Source organism: Engraulis encrasicolus, chromosome 24, assembly GCF_034702125.1.
Source record: "Engraulis encrasicolus isolate BLACKSEA-1 chromosome 24, IST_EnEncr_1.0, whole genome shotgun sequence".
NCBI lineage: Eukaryota > Metazoa > Chordata > Actinopteri > Clupeiformes > Engraulidae > Engraulis > Engraulis encrasicolus.
This window is the reverse complement of record NC_085880.1, coordinates 7,432,177-7,447,706: the sequence shown is the minus strand read 5'-3', so window position 1 is coordinate 7,447,706 and position 15,530 is coordinate 7,432,177. Positions and strand designations below refer to the sequence as shown.

Here is a 15,530-nt window from a genome sequence, read left to right as displayed (position 1 = left end):
ATTTTTAACAAAAGAAAAAAAAAAGCATCGGGGCTTCTAGTGGGCACAGCATGCTGGCCTCCTTTGATTTCAGAGATTGCGTCTTGGTCCAGTTGTAGCTGTGTTTGACAAAAGCACTGAGTGAGTTTCCTTGTGAATCTGTAATGTCATGCGTTTCCCTCCACACTCTACGTGAATTCTGTGTCTGTGTCTGTCTGTCTATAAGGGGTGGCTGGATGAAGCATCATGGAAGCTAGCATGTGTGTGTCTTTGTGCGACCGTGGGTGTGATGACATGAGGTGGCTCCATTTTATTTCTTTGAAGTGTTTGAATAAAAAACTAAAATCAGTATACCACAGACACCTTGTTTGAATGTTTGTTTGCCAAATGAATGCATGTGTCTTTCGGTCCACAGTAGGTAGGACCACACTAGGTTCATTTTATGTTCTATTTCTCATCCACAAGTGTACAAAATGGAGCAAACGTGTGGTTCATAAGTGCATAGAAACATAAAAACAGAGACAGGCACACTTCAGCTTCTTCATAAATATGGATATTTAAATAAGCCTACAGAGGTTTCCAAAGCAGGGCATATTCACACTCAAGGACATAAAGAAGCTGGCACTTTGACTTGGATTTCCATTTTTATGTGTGAACTAACAGGATTCTCATCTTGGCAAATTTAATCAGTAGCACTTCCATTCATGCCAATGTCTCCGAACTAATTTGAGCTGGCATCAGTATAATGTGCGCATTCTGAATGAGCTGCCCCTGAGAAAACATTGAATACTGTATACAGTATAGGGGCTGAGCAGCGGTAGTGGGGAGGTCTTCTTGCCCGAGCACAGAGAAACACTGAAGGGCTACCCTATCCTGATTATCATGACTTTCAAATCTCTTCAAGACTTGGTCTGACCAAGAGCATAACCAACGTTCTCAAATGGCATGGTTGACCCACCTCCCTTGATTTGCTACTGGTAGTGGGCACCATATTGCCATCATTGAATATTGGTGGATATTGCCATCATTAAATGACGTATTGTATTTGCATAAAAAAAAGAAAAGTCATCATCTGAGACACACTTTGGAAAAATACATTTACTCACATAAATCAACAGTAATCATGTGCCCCAAAGGGGGACTGTACAATGCATACCTTTATACAATGTCAACATTCAGGTTTTGGCATTATAGTATCACTGTACAAATGCAAACTGCAACATGACTTAAATAATTTTCTGTTGGAAATAATTAAAAACAAAACTCCTCCAGAAAAAAACTGCAGATTCCTATCTGGCCACATCTCAGCGGTCAAAGGTGTTAATGATGTGAATTAATGTGGCAGAATTAACATGCTTAGCTTTTCTTGGTCATTACTTCAGATTGTGTTACTGTACATGACAAAACTGATTAAAGGATAGTATGTACCAGGCAACTCAGGAACCACATTAGACCACCACTACCTTAAGTTGTTTACAAACATAAAATATTGAAGATGAGGTCTGTTCAAGTCCTATGGTGACTAATGTCTTACTGTATGGTACTGTATGCAGTTTCCAACCACTCCAACCCATTACCCATGTACAAAATCACATACCTGTGTTTAACTTTGAGTACAACACTAAATACTTTCAACACCTGTACTTTTTACTTGATTAAATATCAACACTTAATCATACATGGATGATTTTTGGGACAAACAGTGAACAAAATAAACAAGTGACCAAAAGGAAACGGGATAAGGACAAGGCTTCTGTTATCAAATCATCATTCCACGTCTGTCAGTTTTATCACTTCTGAGCACCACATTACACACCACATACCACGCTTCTAATTAGCTTTTTGCACCATCTGTGCATTACTTTTGTGCCATATCCACATTCCTTTGGAGTTTTCTTCTTCTTCTTCAAGGCCACGACAGGTGAAACTGCCCATCTTTGTGCTCTAACTGCTTCCTGCTTTCTTCAGATTGCTCTCCTAGCTCATCCTCATAATCAAAAATGTTCTCGGTTCTAAACTTTCCACCATCTCTGTCATGACCAAAGATTCTAGAACTTAGATGAAGACTCTAGAACCTTTGGGTATGACGCTGGTGTCCTAGCAACACAAATTGGAAGTGTCACAGAGCCTGAAATGCTCAAGCTACTAGAAATTACTGAGTAATATATAAAAAAGACAGAAAGAAAGAGAAAATGCACCTGACATAGAAACAAAAGAGGTTCGACGTTAACACTTTCAATGCCTGTTCAGTTTCAAAGCCTGCTGAGCACAACTGACGGACTGCCAGGAGTCCTTGGTATAATAAAAGAAAAGCTCTGATCTTCATTTCTGTTTTTAAAGGTTTGGACTTTTATGTGTCTTCCTAAATGTGACTGAAGGAAAAGGAAACGCTAATGGGTGCTGGCAACACAGCGCTTACTGTAAGTCCCAGTAAAAGCTATTCTAATGACATTGCTTAAAACGTGTCTACCCATAGTTACACATGCTCATCACAACACACATGGTATTCTGCTGAAGAACACGCACACCCTCAGGCAGACTATGGAATAGATGCTTAGCCTGCTTATCATGATCATCATGTTAACATGTGCTTAAAAGTCAGTTTTAAACAGAGCTTAATAATCGAGGAACAACAGTCCCGAGGCTTAAACTGTGATAGTACAACGCTTGCTTAGTTCATGTCTTTTTTTCCTTTTTCTTTTTTTACTCCTCTTCTTTTTCACAAATCATTCTTTTCTAGGAGCCTCACAAACCCCCATGATATATAAAGGAACATCTTCAAATTTCATATCCTTTTGTTGTTGATTCAACACGTGTAAAAGGTGCTATGAAGTCAAGTGCTACTGTAGTAGGATGCATTTTTACAAGATGGCCATTTCATCACATGTGGCTCCGTCGTCCTAAGACTTCCTCCTCAAAACGCAATTAGGAAGGAATTATTTCCAGCTCGGATCACTGCAAAACAAATTAATTAACCTATTTAAAACAACCAATTTATTTTGTACAATTAATAATAACAATAAAAAACAACAACAAAATGTCCCGCGTATGTGGTACATAATTAATCTTTAAAACACAAAGTTATTAAAAGCGACAAAACAAACAAAACCAAATCGACTTGGCTCTATTGGGCCCCGGAGGTTGAGGGTTGGGGGTGAAGATCCCAAAGATACGACAGAAGGGGCGTCACATTCAGAGGGGTGAGCGTGTGTCCGTGTGTGTGTGTGGCGTGCATGCGTGCACGGTTGTAAGTGTCCACTGTTGTATTTCTTGCTTGCTAGGTGCTCTTGCTGGAGTTCAGGGAGGCTTATGCTGTCCACTGTCCCAGCAGCCTCTGTCCAAAGCTGGCATGACCCCTGCAGAAAGTGTTCATGTGTGTGCGTGTGGGGAAGGGGACTTGGAAGAAAGGAGGCAACAAACATGGCCACTGGAGCTAAGCGTGTGTCTGTCTGTCCGTCCGGCTCTCTTTCAGGGTCTCCATCAAGAGACAACAGGCAGGCAGACAGACAGACAGACAGACAGACAGGCAGACTGACAGGCGGGCGGGCGGCAAATGAGAAGTCAATCCATCCACAGTGTCCTGACTGGTCATGTCATGCCTATCTGTCTGTCCATCCATATCTTTTTTAGGATGTCTTTCAATGGCCTACAGGCAAACGGACAGGCTGGCGGACAGGCAAACAAGACTTCAGTCAATGCTTGCATCCATCCTGTCCTGTCTTGTCCTGTCCTGTAGGGCCATGTCATCTTGCTGGAGGTCCTCACTCCCTCTGGTGTCGTCTGCTGCTTAGGCCGACGAGGCCTCCTCCTGCTCTGGGAAGTTGAGGATCCTGCGGTGGGCTTGCCGGAGGTACTGCTGCTGCTTGAAGTACACCTTAAAGGCTCCCTTGATGGCCACAAACGCAATTCCTCCCTGCACAGAGAGAGAGAGAGAGAGAGAGAGAGAGAGAGAGAGAGAGAGAGAGAGAGAGAGAGAGAGAGAGAGAGAGAGAAAAAAGAAAGGAAAAACAAGACTGGGTTGAGTGTCACCAGGTACTGTGGTAATTGTTCCTGCAGGATCCATGATGTTGGGTGTTCTAGGGCGCCGATGTGGCCTACATTAGGTGAGATTAACAGCCAATGCTGCAGGCAGATTCAGTCTAAGGGCAAGGGACCGCGCTGTGGGACTGCCCCTGGTGACAGCATGAAAGAGAGGGGCCAAAGCAATGTCTGCTCTGGTACTACCAAGGTCAAAAAGGTCACCAAAAATGGGCCAGAAAGTTACATTGAGGATTCAAAAGACCAGATAAAAAAAAGAGAAGAAAAATTTGAGTAGGCCAAACATCAAATATTTCAGAGTGAGGTCAAAGATCAAAATATCAGCAATACATTTCCACAAAACTTTTAATGAGCACTAATGAAGGGCTCATGTCCAAGAAGTCAAGCTTATTAAAACTTAGAACTTTCGAGGAACCAATGACTTTGATTTGACACAACTTGTCTTGATTAAATTGTGCTACACATGCAGCTCAATGTTGCCTGGTTACCACCAGGCCTAGCCACAAGTTAGATATAGTCTGGAAACCAGTCTACTGTAAATCCCGTAGGGGGTGTGTGGCTTACGATTGACGACGGCTGTTTATTGGGCGTTATGAATGTGCATCATTTGGCAAATGTAGACCATAATCAGTTGTGTCTATTCAAACAAACTGCAGTCAACGCTTTTCCACGTCTCTCTGCTCTTTGATTGGAGACAATGATCGGGAACCCTCACTAAGGGATAGATTCCATGCTGTCTTTCAGATCAGAACGATTGTGCAAAGTAGCATGGGATTTCCTAGGCTAAGGTCAATGTATTTGAACAGTTTGAAGAAGAAGAAGAAGAAGAAGAAGAAGAAGAAGAAGAAGAAGAAGAAGAAGAAGAAGAAGAAGAAGAAGAAGAAGAAGAAGAAGAAGAAGAAGAAGAAGAAGAAGAAGAAGAAGAAGAAGAAGAAGAAGAAGAAGAAGAAGAAGAAGAAGAAGAGGAACAAGAAGAGGAACAAGAAGAGGAACATGAAGAGGAAGAAGAAGAGGAACAAGAAGAAGGCCCGTACCAGTATGGTCCTCTGGAGGTTGGAGTTGACGCTGCTAAACATCAGCTTGCCCACGATGGTGGCGATGGTGGGGAAGACCAGCGCCCCACACAGGATCCGTGTGGCCGACACGTGATCGGCCAATGGGCTGGCCTCAGCTGGGATCCTGGGCACCGGCCGTCCAATCCCTGTGGAGAGAGGGTAGGGGAGAAAGCGCAGGTGTATTTGGTTGAGGTTGATGTGTTGATTGGTTGATATGCCTGGCTCTTACCTGGCTCTTGTGTGTCTTTGTGTGTAGGAACTGAAATACCCAAATCTTGAGTCTGAAGGTATTCATGAGTTTGAATGTGTGTGCGTGCATATGTATGTGCGTGTGTGTGTGTGTACACATGTGCGTGTGTGTGTGTGTGTGTGTGTACGCACGCATGTGCGTGTGTGTGTGCGCGCGTGTAGGCTGGAAGTGCAAAGGAGAAGGTCACTGGGTTGTGCTTGAGTCTGGGGGCTGCCTCCTAATCAATCACTTGACACTGACTGTTGAGGCTAGTGGAAAAACACCACCCAGAGTGTGCACACATGCGCAAGCAAACACACACACACAGACTTCTTTGCAATGATTTGTAAGCAAAGTATCAACTTGTACAAAGGTTTAAAAAAAAAAACCACACACACACACACACACACACACACACACACACACACACACACACACACACACACACACACACACACACACACACACACACACACACACACACACACACACACACACACACACACACACAAATGCCATCACCAGGGAAAAATCACCAGTGGGGCAGCCCCTCTGTGCAGTTTCAGCAGGGCCTGCTGTGTTGTGTTGCAGAGGTATGTCAAGTCAAGTCAAGTAGTCAAGTAGGTTTTATTGTCAATTTCTTTACATGCACTGGTCATACAAAGAATTTGAAATTACATTTCTTGCTTTCCCATACAGACATAGACTGGTGTCGTATGAGTTATTGGGGTTCTGGGAATACCAGTAAAGGAGCACAAAAAACTGTGATGGCATGATGTGGTATCTGGCCTCTTTATGATACACGCATTACATCGTGACCCCTGTATTGTCGTGACACACATTTGCGTCCGGTATTTGCCCATACCAAGCCTAATCAGTAGAAAGAAGTCTATACACTTACTTTTATTTAGGAGTGAAACATATCATCAGTATACATAAACCATTTGTAATTATAAATGAACACCACTGTATTCTGACACATTGCATCACTGTATCTCAATGTGTAGTGTATTGTATTGTGCCTCCCGTATCACAATGCTTAGTATATTGTGAGGCTGTTGGCAATTACTGGGCTGAAGTACCAGCAGGGAGATGCTTGACTAAGGCTGGACGCTGTCTCCCACTCCCAGAGAATGACCACTTGAGTTTATGTCTGCTACTCACGCTGGTCACATCTGAGTGTGGTTGAGTGGTCAAGCTCTCTAAACTTAATGACCAAATGGACATAAAGACCACCATTTGGACTGGCCAGGAGAGAGGAAACCACATCAAATGCTTCTAAGCATCTCCACCTGTGGTCACATTAGTGGCTAGCTAGACCCTCATCCTTCTGTAGTGGAGAGGCCTTGGCTCTTATTTTGGAGATGGGAGATGGGGGATATTTTCATGGAGGGGAGAGGGTTCTGTTGTTGGGGAGGATTGTGAGGTACCAAAAGGAAAAAAAACACAGTTACATAATAGAGAGAAAAGAGGTTCATCTGGGAATATCTTGTCCAGGATGTGGGGCTTGCTGGAGTACAATAGCAGAGTAGAGTAGAGTAGTTTCCTGCTCTGAAAGCTCACCTGGGAAGATCTTGTCGAGGATGTGGAGCTTGCTGGAGTACTTCCTCCAGAGGCGGAGCACATAGTCCTCCCAGCGAATCATCTTGCCCAGGATAAGCATGACGGGGATGGTGGGCAAGCCAATCAGGAGGAAGAGGGGGTCTGCCCTCTCCATCACGTCCAGGCCCTCTTTGTGGCCCACCACCTGTCATGCATAGCACACACACACGCACACACACACACACACACAAGCACATACAAGCACACACACACAATCAATAAATCAAAGGTGTGTCTTTTTCTGCCATCAACAGGGCATGCATACAGTTACTGTTATTTCCAAACACTTCATGTGTTGCACTTCCTTCTTGTTTTGGTTATTGGCATTACAAACATCATTAGTCGCTGTAGTAAATGCATTAGAAAGAAATGAGCAGCAAAAGTAGAAAAGCAACTTCCAGGTATTCGAGTACAGGGTATTGGCTACAGTCCCTGGAGTAACGTGGAGTTAGGTGCACTTCAGCCATGGATGAGAGCACCCAAATTCCTCTTGCTTGCTATGGGATTCAAAACTTTATTCGAATCCCCAAAACCATCAGGCCAAGAAGGCCCAATGCACACACACACATGTGTGTCTGACCTGCATGACTGTGACAGCTCCGTAGGTGACTGCCGTCCAGTAGATGGATCCCACCATGATGCCGGCGGCTGCGAAGGGGCAGGCCTTAGAGATGAGACGATCAGCCAGGTCCAATACGTACACTACAGGACCTGCAGAGGAGGGAGAGAGAGAGAGAGAGAGAGAGAGAGAGAGAGAGAGAGAGAGAGAGAGAGAGAGAGAGAGAGAGAGAGAGAGAGAGAGAGAGAGAGAGAATGAAATGTAACAGCAGCTCTCAATTTTGTTTTTCATTGCCAGTTAAAATGACACATTAAATTCGGTACACGACACACACTTCCATTCAGTATGAGACGCACATTATGAAGAGAGAGAGAGAGACAGACAGATAGAGACAGAATGAGAGAAGAGAGAGAGAGAGAGAGAGAGAGAGAGAGAGAGAGAGAAAGAGAGAGCGACAGAGACCGAGACAGACAGAAACAGAATGAGAGAAGAGAGAGAGAGAGAGAGAGAGATGTTAGAAACAGCTAAAGAAAAGCGCAAAGATTTGTCTCTCACCAAGTATGTGTATGTGTGTGTGTGTATGTGGTCAAAATCTTTACAGGCACACAGCACCAGCAGCTTTCTGTTCTACTGTAACTGGCCTAGAAGACCATCCCCAGCAAGACTGGTGCAGAAGAGACCCAGCATCTGGGCTCAACACTAGCATGAAGCACACTGCAGCTCCAATGGTGTGTGTGTGTGTGTGTGTGTGTGTGTGTGTGTGTGTGTGTGTGTGTGTGTGCGTGTGTGTGTGTGTGGGTGAAATACATATTCATGTTGAATATTTCAGCACCGCCAGAAATATCCAACGCACAGAAAGCCAGACGGATTTGGAGACATTGTTGGCTGAGGAGAGAAGATGGCACAATCCTGTTGTCATGGAAAAGCGTAGACGTGTGTGTGTGTGTGTGTGTGTGTGTGTGTGTGTGTGTGTGTGTGTGTGTGTGTGTGTGTGTGTGTGTGTGTGTGAAAATGAGGGGGAGACGCATAGAGGTAGAAAATAACACTAGAGGTGACACAGCAATTTGCGACAGCACTGGGAAATGGCACATGGAGCTTCCCAACTTCCGTAGGTAGTGTAGGCACCTTCAGTCAATGCAACTCAATGGAAAACACGCCCACCCCTGTCAAAAATTGACTAAAACTGTGTGAATATGAAGTAACACATTAATCAAAGACCAGATGTGAAATGTCACGCTAAATATCTACTTAAATCATATGAGTCGATTAAATACATTTAAAAGTCAAATTATATATTTTATGAACATAGTTAGCAACACACTTCAACTATTGTCTTTGTATAGTGTGTTGATGGACATTTTCACATGATTAAGCCATTTTTGACAGAGGTGAGCCTCCTTCTCCGTTACCTTCACCTCTCTTGCATCCCAGAGGTTGCCGGTTCGACTCCCGACCCGCCAGGTTGGTGGGGGGAGTAATCAACCAGTGCTCTCCCCCATCCTCCTCCATGACTGAGGTACCCTGAGCATGGTACCGTCCCACCGCACTGCTCCCCATGGGGCGCCACTGAGGGCTGCCCCCTTGCACGGGTGAGGCATAAATGCAATTTCGTTGTGTTCAGTGTTCACTTGTGTGCTGTGGAGTGCTGTGTCACAATGACAATGGGAGTTGGAGTTTCCCAATGGGCTTTCATACGTTTCATTTCATAGTGTTATTTTCTACCTCTATGGGGAGAAGAGAGAAGAGAGAGAGACAGATAGAGAGTGAGAGCGAGAGAAAGCAAGTGCAAGAGTGAGAGTAAGAGCGAGACCCTGTGTCAGTCCCTACTTCGGTTAGAAACAGGAATACCCTAAGGCTATTTTACTTGTAGGTATATTATTAACGGCAATTGATTAATGCAGAATATTGTGCTGCTCATTGTCATGACAAAGCCACTCTGTTGGACGAGCGACAAACAGTCCAGCAGGGGTCAGTGTTTCACCCACACAAGAGTGTATCCAGCCTAGTCTCCCTCAACACACACACACACACACACACGCACACGCACACGCACACGCACACGCACACGCACACGCACACGCACACGCACACACACACACCTGCTTTTGCCATTTTAGATATTTTTATGCTTCCTTGAGTATTTATACGTGGGCATACAGTAATGTACGCACACACACACACACACACTTACATTTATACACTCATTTTCCACTCCATGGGCCAATCTATTTTTGAGTTAAGTAAATTTACACAACCATTTGTTCGCATCACTGATGCTGTGTGACGGACTGTAGAAATGGGCCTTGTTGGCACTGGCATCGTGTCCCTTTCTGACAGAACACCCAGACCAGACCAGACCTTGCTGATATTTCTGTACATGGTGGCAAAAAACAATAAAGTTGTATTCGTCAGATCCTGAGATGGGACGACCTGGAATACTTTTTGCATCTTGTGCTTATCTGGACTTATTCATTATGTTCTGTTACTTGTACCTCGGGTACATAATGCATAACACTCACATGCACAAGGGGCAAAACCACACCGATAAAAAAGATCCTAACCTCAGAGCACACATGCATGCACACACACATGCAGGGCCATGCACACAAGTACACACACTTGCACATACAGACACTTATACACGGGGCAACATACGGGCACGCGCACACACATCCGCACATACAGTACAAACAAGGGCGCACACACACACACTCCAAAACACGCTGCTGTAGAGATACTGATCCACACAGTAAGATCGAATGCACAGATTGCACAAACACACGGCCACAAAGAAATTCAAAACCACACTGATAAGAAGGTATAGAGGCACATATGGATGGAAACACACCTACACTCTGCGCATGTTGCACGCAGCTAGTCAGCCAGACGCACACGCACGCAAGCACGCACGCACGCACGCACGCACGCACGCACGAATACAGGGGGGGGGGCAAGGCCGGCAAGTTGAGATGAAATTCCATCTTTGTTCAGTGTAGCTTGGGGCAAAAATAACTGCGGCTTTGAGGGATGATCAAGGGCCGCTGGGGCTGGAATGTCAAATTAACTCCCAAACTCTCTTGTAGTGGCCTTATTCTCTTGTATTCCCCACTCTAGACCAGGTTAGGCGCATGACCTTCAGAACAACATGCTGCTGCCGTTTGCTGCTGCACTGCACTTAGACGGACCTCTGGACAACCAGCAACAATATCCCCACAAAAAATATAACATTACCAACCCACAAAAGGGATTCTTCTTTTAAAATCAATTGTTAAAGTGTATGTGTGACAGATAAAATAAGTGTTTGTGTGTTTGTGTGTGTGTGTTTGTGTTTGTGTACACTGTGTGTGTGTGTACACTGTGTGTGTGTGTGTGTGTGTGTGTGTGTGTGTGTGTGTGTGTGTGTGCACATGAGTAAGAAGTGAGTGTTTGCTTATGGCTGTGCGTCATGACAATGTATATAAAACATGACAATGCATATAAACACGTCATCATGACAACGCATATAAAACATGACAATGCATACAAACACGTCATCATGACAATGCATATAAAACATGACAATGCATACAAACACGTCATCATGACAATGTATATAAAACATGACAATGCATATAAACACGTCATCATGACAACGCATATAAAACATGACAATGCATACAAACACGTCATCATGACAATGCATATAAAAATACAACGCAGATGTGCACGGTCTTCAGGTGTGCACACCAAGCTTTGGCATGTTAACTCGTGCTCTACAACGCCCTGTGACAGATTAGGGTTAGGAATGGTTTTGGTCTGGGCACAATTTCACCTTTATTCTAGCTTGATTCGCTGTTGCAGAAACTTTGCTTTACTGACAGGTGAGGGTTTTGGTCAGGGCAGAGCTTAGCAACTTATCGTTTAGTAACAGAAATTCATCAGGACCGTTGGAAAATTACTTAATTTGCATGTTACTGGTCACATGACACATAACGCTTTTGTGTAGCATAGCCCTTAACAACTTAACAAGAAATGGCATTGGACCAACACGCGAAATGTACTAGCATGTTGCTAACACACCTTCTTCTGATGACAGCCTGTGCTGTGGGTACGATGTGTGTGCAAGCCAGTTGGTGAGCTGAAGTGTGCAGGTGTGTGTGTGTGTGTGTGTGTGTGTGTGTGTGTGTGTGTGCGCGTGCGCGTCTGTGTAAGAATGTATCCTTGTGTGTGCTGTATGTAAGCCTGCCTGTGTGCTCTAAGCTGAACCATGAATCCTTCAATATGGTGTTGTCCACATTCCATGCCTGTGGAGCTGCTGCTGCTGTTGGCAAACAATGACCCCGCGCTCAGGTTGCACTCCAGGAGGCCTGGGTGTCGATCTCCAGGGGAGTTGGGGAGAGTGTGGGTCTCTATCAGTTAACCCAAATAAAGAAGTAAACTGTGTGTGTATGTGTGTGTGTGTGTGTGTGTGTGTGTGTGTGTGTGTGTGTGTATTTGTATGAGAGAGAGAGGGCGAGCGAGCGAGAGAGACAGTGAGAGAGAGAGAGAGAGAGAGAGAGAGAGAGAGAGAGAGAGAGAGAGAGAGAGAGAGAGAGTCAATGCTCCGGCTTATCTCTCCTCCTCCTCCTCCTCCTCCTCTCCTCTTCCTTACTCTGGAACGAGCTCACATTCCACCGCGGCTCAGGGGAGAGCATGCAATATTTACGAGAAGGCAACCTGATTTCCTCAGAGAGAGAGAGAGAGAGAGAAGGAGAGAGAGAGAGAGAGAGAGAGAGAGAGAGAGAGAGAGAGAGAGAGAGAGAGAGAGGGAAGGAGAGAGAGAGAGGGAGTATGGCAGGTGGAGGGGTGTTGGACTGAGAGGGGGCATCCATGTTCTATAAATAGCTCCACCACAAACCCCCCCTTCTTGTCTGCTGAAAGGGGTGTGTGTGTGTGAAAATGTTAGAGCGTGCGTCTGTGTGTGTGTGTGTGATGCAGTGGTCCTGCAGTAGGAACAGGAAGGCGAGGTGAATGGGAGTGGGGAGGGAGGGAGGAAGGGAGGGAGTTAGGTAGGCTGGCCTCTGCCATATCGCCGCCTGAATGAGTTCAAGGGAGAAAGTAGCTTTCGGTCCTCTGCTGTTACGCAGGTGGATTTGCTAGTAGGCAGCGATAGCAGCAGTAGTAGCAGCAGTAGTAGCAGGCTCTTGCTTGCTGTGTAGCTCTTGGTCGTTACTCTACTCTGCTGTACTTGACGAGCTTGCTTACGGTGTCGGCGGCTCAAAGGTGACCTGTCTGGTGAAAGGGCCCAGGCGGGCAGGCGGGCAGGAAGACTATTAGTGGTGTGAAAGCCGATCGCAGCTTGGCAGGTAACCGAGACAGCAGGGGACAGGAACTGATGAACGAGATCCAGTGGCCAGATGGGAGTGCGGCTGACCAGCCCGGGGAGGGGGAGGGGGAGGGGGGCAGAACCCCCAAAATGAGGTGGCACACATGCAGTACACACACTCAAATCTCTCTTTCCCTCTCTGTACCACTCATTCCGAATGAATCATTCACACGCACACACACTCACATTCAGATACTGTTAACTCTCAGCCGCTGTCTCTTTCACACAGCACTGTATGTCTGTATGTCACAGCACAAACACACGCACCCCCCCCAACCAAGCTGATAATGTGGTTAAATATCCGTCGGGCAGTGTTTAAAATGACCACAGGATTTGGCCCCCACCGCTGCCCATCCCATTAATAACAGACCATCAAGCTAATAACAGGAACCCCAGAGGGCTCGGCACAGGTGCGGGCCCAAAATAAACTCCTGGTCCTGTTCACACACACATCGACAGAGACAAAAAAAGAGAGAAAGAAAGAGAGAAAGAAAGAGAGAAAGAAAGAGAGAAAGAAAGAAAGAAAGAAAGAAAGAAAGAAAGAAAGAAAGAAAGAAAGAAAGAAAGAAAGAAAAGAGAAAGAAAGAAAGAGAGAAAGAAAGAAAGAGAGAGAGAGAGAGAGAGAGAGACAGAGAGAGAGAGTACAGCTTCCGATTTGGAGCCATACCACTGTTCCTCAAGTGCTTGAAGAGGCAGCAGTGATGAGATGAGATGAGGAGGGCTCTTTTTCATCCTGTTCCAGATTAGGGAGGGAGATGGATTGCGTTGCGTTGCGCTGCCCAACGCTGCGTGACCATGGCAATCATGGACCAGTTGCCATGGCACTAGTGTGGCGAGTACTGCATGTCCCGACGTTCAATGGGAAGGGGAGTTGGGAGTAGTATTATTATGTGTGATGATCACAGAACAAGGTTCACAGACGATGCATGCAAACCAGTTTCCAATCTATGGACCAACAATGTTGTATACAGTTCTACACCTGACTAGAAAAAAAAAACGTAAACTACTGTATCTCTCTCATCAAGACCACACACACACACATGCACGTACGCACACACACGCGCCCAGACAGACAGACAGGCAGGCAGGCAGGCAGGCAGGCAGGCAGACAGACAGACAGACACACACACACACACCACCTGGCACAGCCCAGCTCTACTTGAGCACAAGCAAGCTCTTCTCAAAGCACCTGTGTGAACCTCTTAGGTCTATTCCTGGAGCCAAAGATGCCAACCCCCTGCTGCTTCACCCGGCCTGCCTCCCCACCATCCCTATTTATGTGCCGAGTCATCCTGGGGAAGCATGGCGGAGGGGGGGGAGGGGAGGAGGGGTGTGGGGTGTTTTGTGAGCCTGGGAGTATTTGGGGAGTGAGGATAAATATTGTTGTTTATTCCTGGGGCTCGTCTGTGTCACTGACCCACCCGCCTACCTACCACCACGACCAAAACCCCCACCCTCACCCCATAGCTGCCACCTAATCTGAGACCATCACTATATGTGCCTGGCTCGTTACTATTTACAAGGGCGCTATAAACGGTGATGGCTGTGTGTGTGTGTGTGTGTGTGTGTGTGTGTGTGTGTGTGTGTGTGTGTGTGTGTGTGTGTGTGTGTGTGTGTGTGTGTGTGTGTGTGTGTGTGTGCAGTGATCTCGATAAAGTGTGAAGGACACTTTGCAAGACAAAAAAAAAAAAAAGAAATCCCAAAACCACAGACATTCATCATAGTGAAGCGTCCATTTAAAAATGATGCTCTTGATAATCTTCCCATTTCAAAATAAAAGAGTCGCCATTTCATCCACTCAGAAGAATAGTGCATGCGTGTGTGCACGGCCAGGTCAGAGCCCATCGATTGCTCAGGAGACCATTAATCCATTCTAGTTTTTTTTGGGGAGGGTGGGTGTAGACCAGTGATTCTCAAAGTGTGGTCCAGGGACCACTGGTGGTTCACACCCGAACTGAGAGGTGGTCCACGAGGAGATTTCTTCTTTTCAAAGACGAGCTAGCAGTAAGCTATATTTGCAACATTATTTCAAAACTAAAAATAGCTGAAGTCTTAGTTTCACCACAATAATGTGAATAAAAAGTGAGTGATCTGCATTGAAATTAGCAGTGTCAAATTAGCACCCGTCAAGTGCCAGTTCAGTTGACAGGTGGTCCCTGAAGAGTTTTGGGGGAACAAAGTGGTCCTCGCGCAGTAAAAGTTTGAGAAACACTGGTATAGACTATAGTTGAGCGGTTGCGGCTGTGGCTGTTGCTGCCACTGCAATCTCCCTGGCATTCTCCCTGGCTAAGCATTAAGCTTACAACATGCTGCCTGGCCCCCGGGAAATGGGTCATGCTTAATGGCTATTGGCACAGGAAAAGAGCTGAAGCAGTTCTCTCCCGGCCCACTGGCAACACTTCCAATAATTAAGATAATTAAAAATGAAAGAACCCGGGGGAAGGGGAGGGAAAAAAAAAGAGAGAGAGAGAGGGAAGAAATTGGACAGGAATTGGATAGAGATGGGTAGGGGTTGGTGTTTGGGAGTGGCAAGGCAAGGGGTTTACTTCGGAGAGGAGGGTGATCCTAATATTTTAGACTATTTTTGTTCAGGGAGAAGGAGGAGGAGTTGGCACTGCCAAGGCAATCTGATGGTCTGCTATCCCTGTTGCCAGTGGAAGATTAGTGAGAGAGACAAGGGTGCAGTGAAGGGTACCATACCTCAGAAGTAGGAGAAAACACCCA

The 15,530-nt window shown here is 45.7% G+C and overlaps 1 protein-coding gene across 1 annotated transcript in view; it reads right to left on the bottom strand.

Annotated features, from left to right (window-relative positions):
* Positions 1–2,519: 2,519 nt before the first annotated feature.
* Positions 2,520–15,530, bottom strand: part of marchf5 (membrane-associated ring finger (C3HC4) 5) — a 41,659-nt gene continuing 28,648 nt past the window's right edge. Inside the window, exons 3-6 of the mRNA XM_063191766.1 lie at positions 7,484–7,614; positions 6,865–7,048; positions 5,052–5,218; positions 2,520–3,892 (exon numbers count right to left, since the gene is read on the bottom strand). Of these exons, the coding sequence (XP_063047836.1) occupies positions 3,767–3,892; positions 5,052–5,218; positions 6,865–7,048; positions 7,484–7,614 (608 nt within the window). The 3' untranslated portion in view covers positions 2,520–3,766. The remainder of the gene's footprint in view (positions 3,893–5,051; positions 5,219–6,864; positions 7,049–7,483; positions 7,615–15,530) is intronic.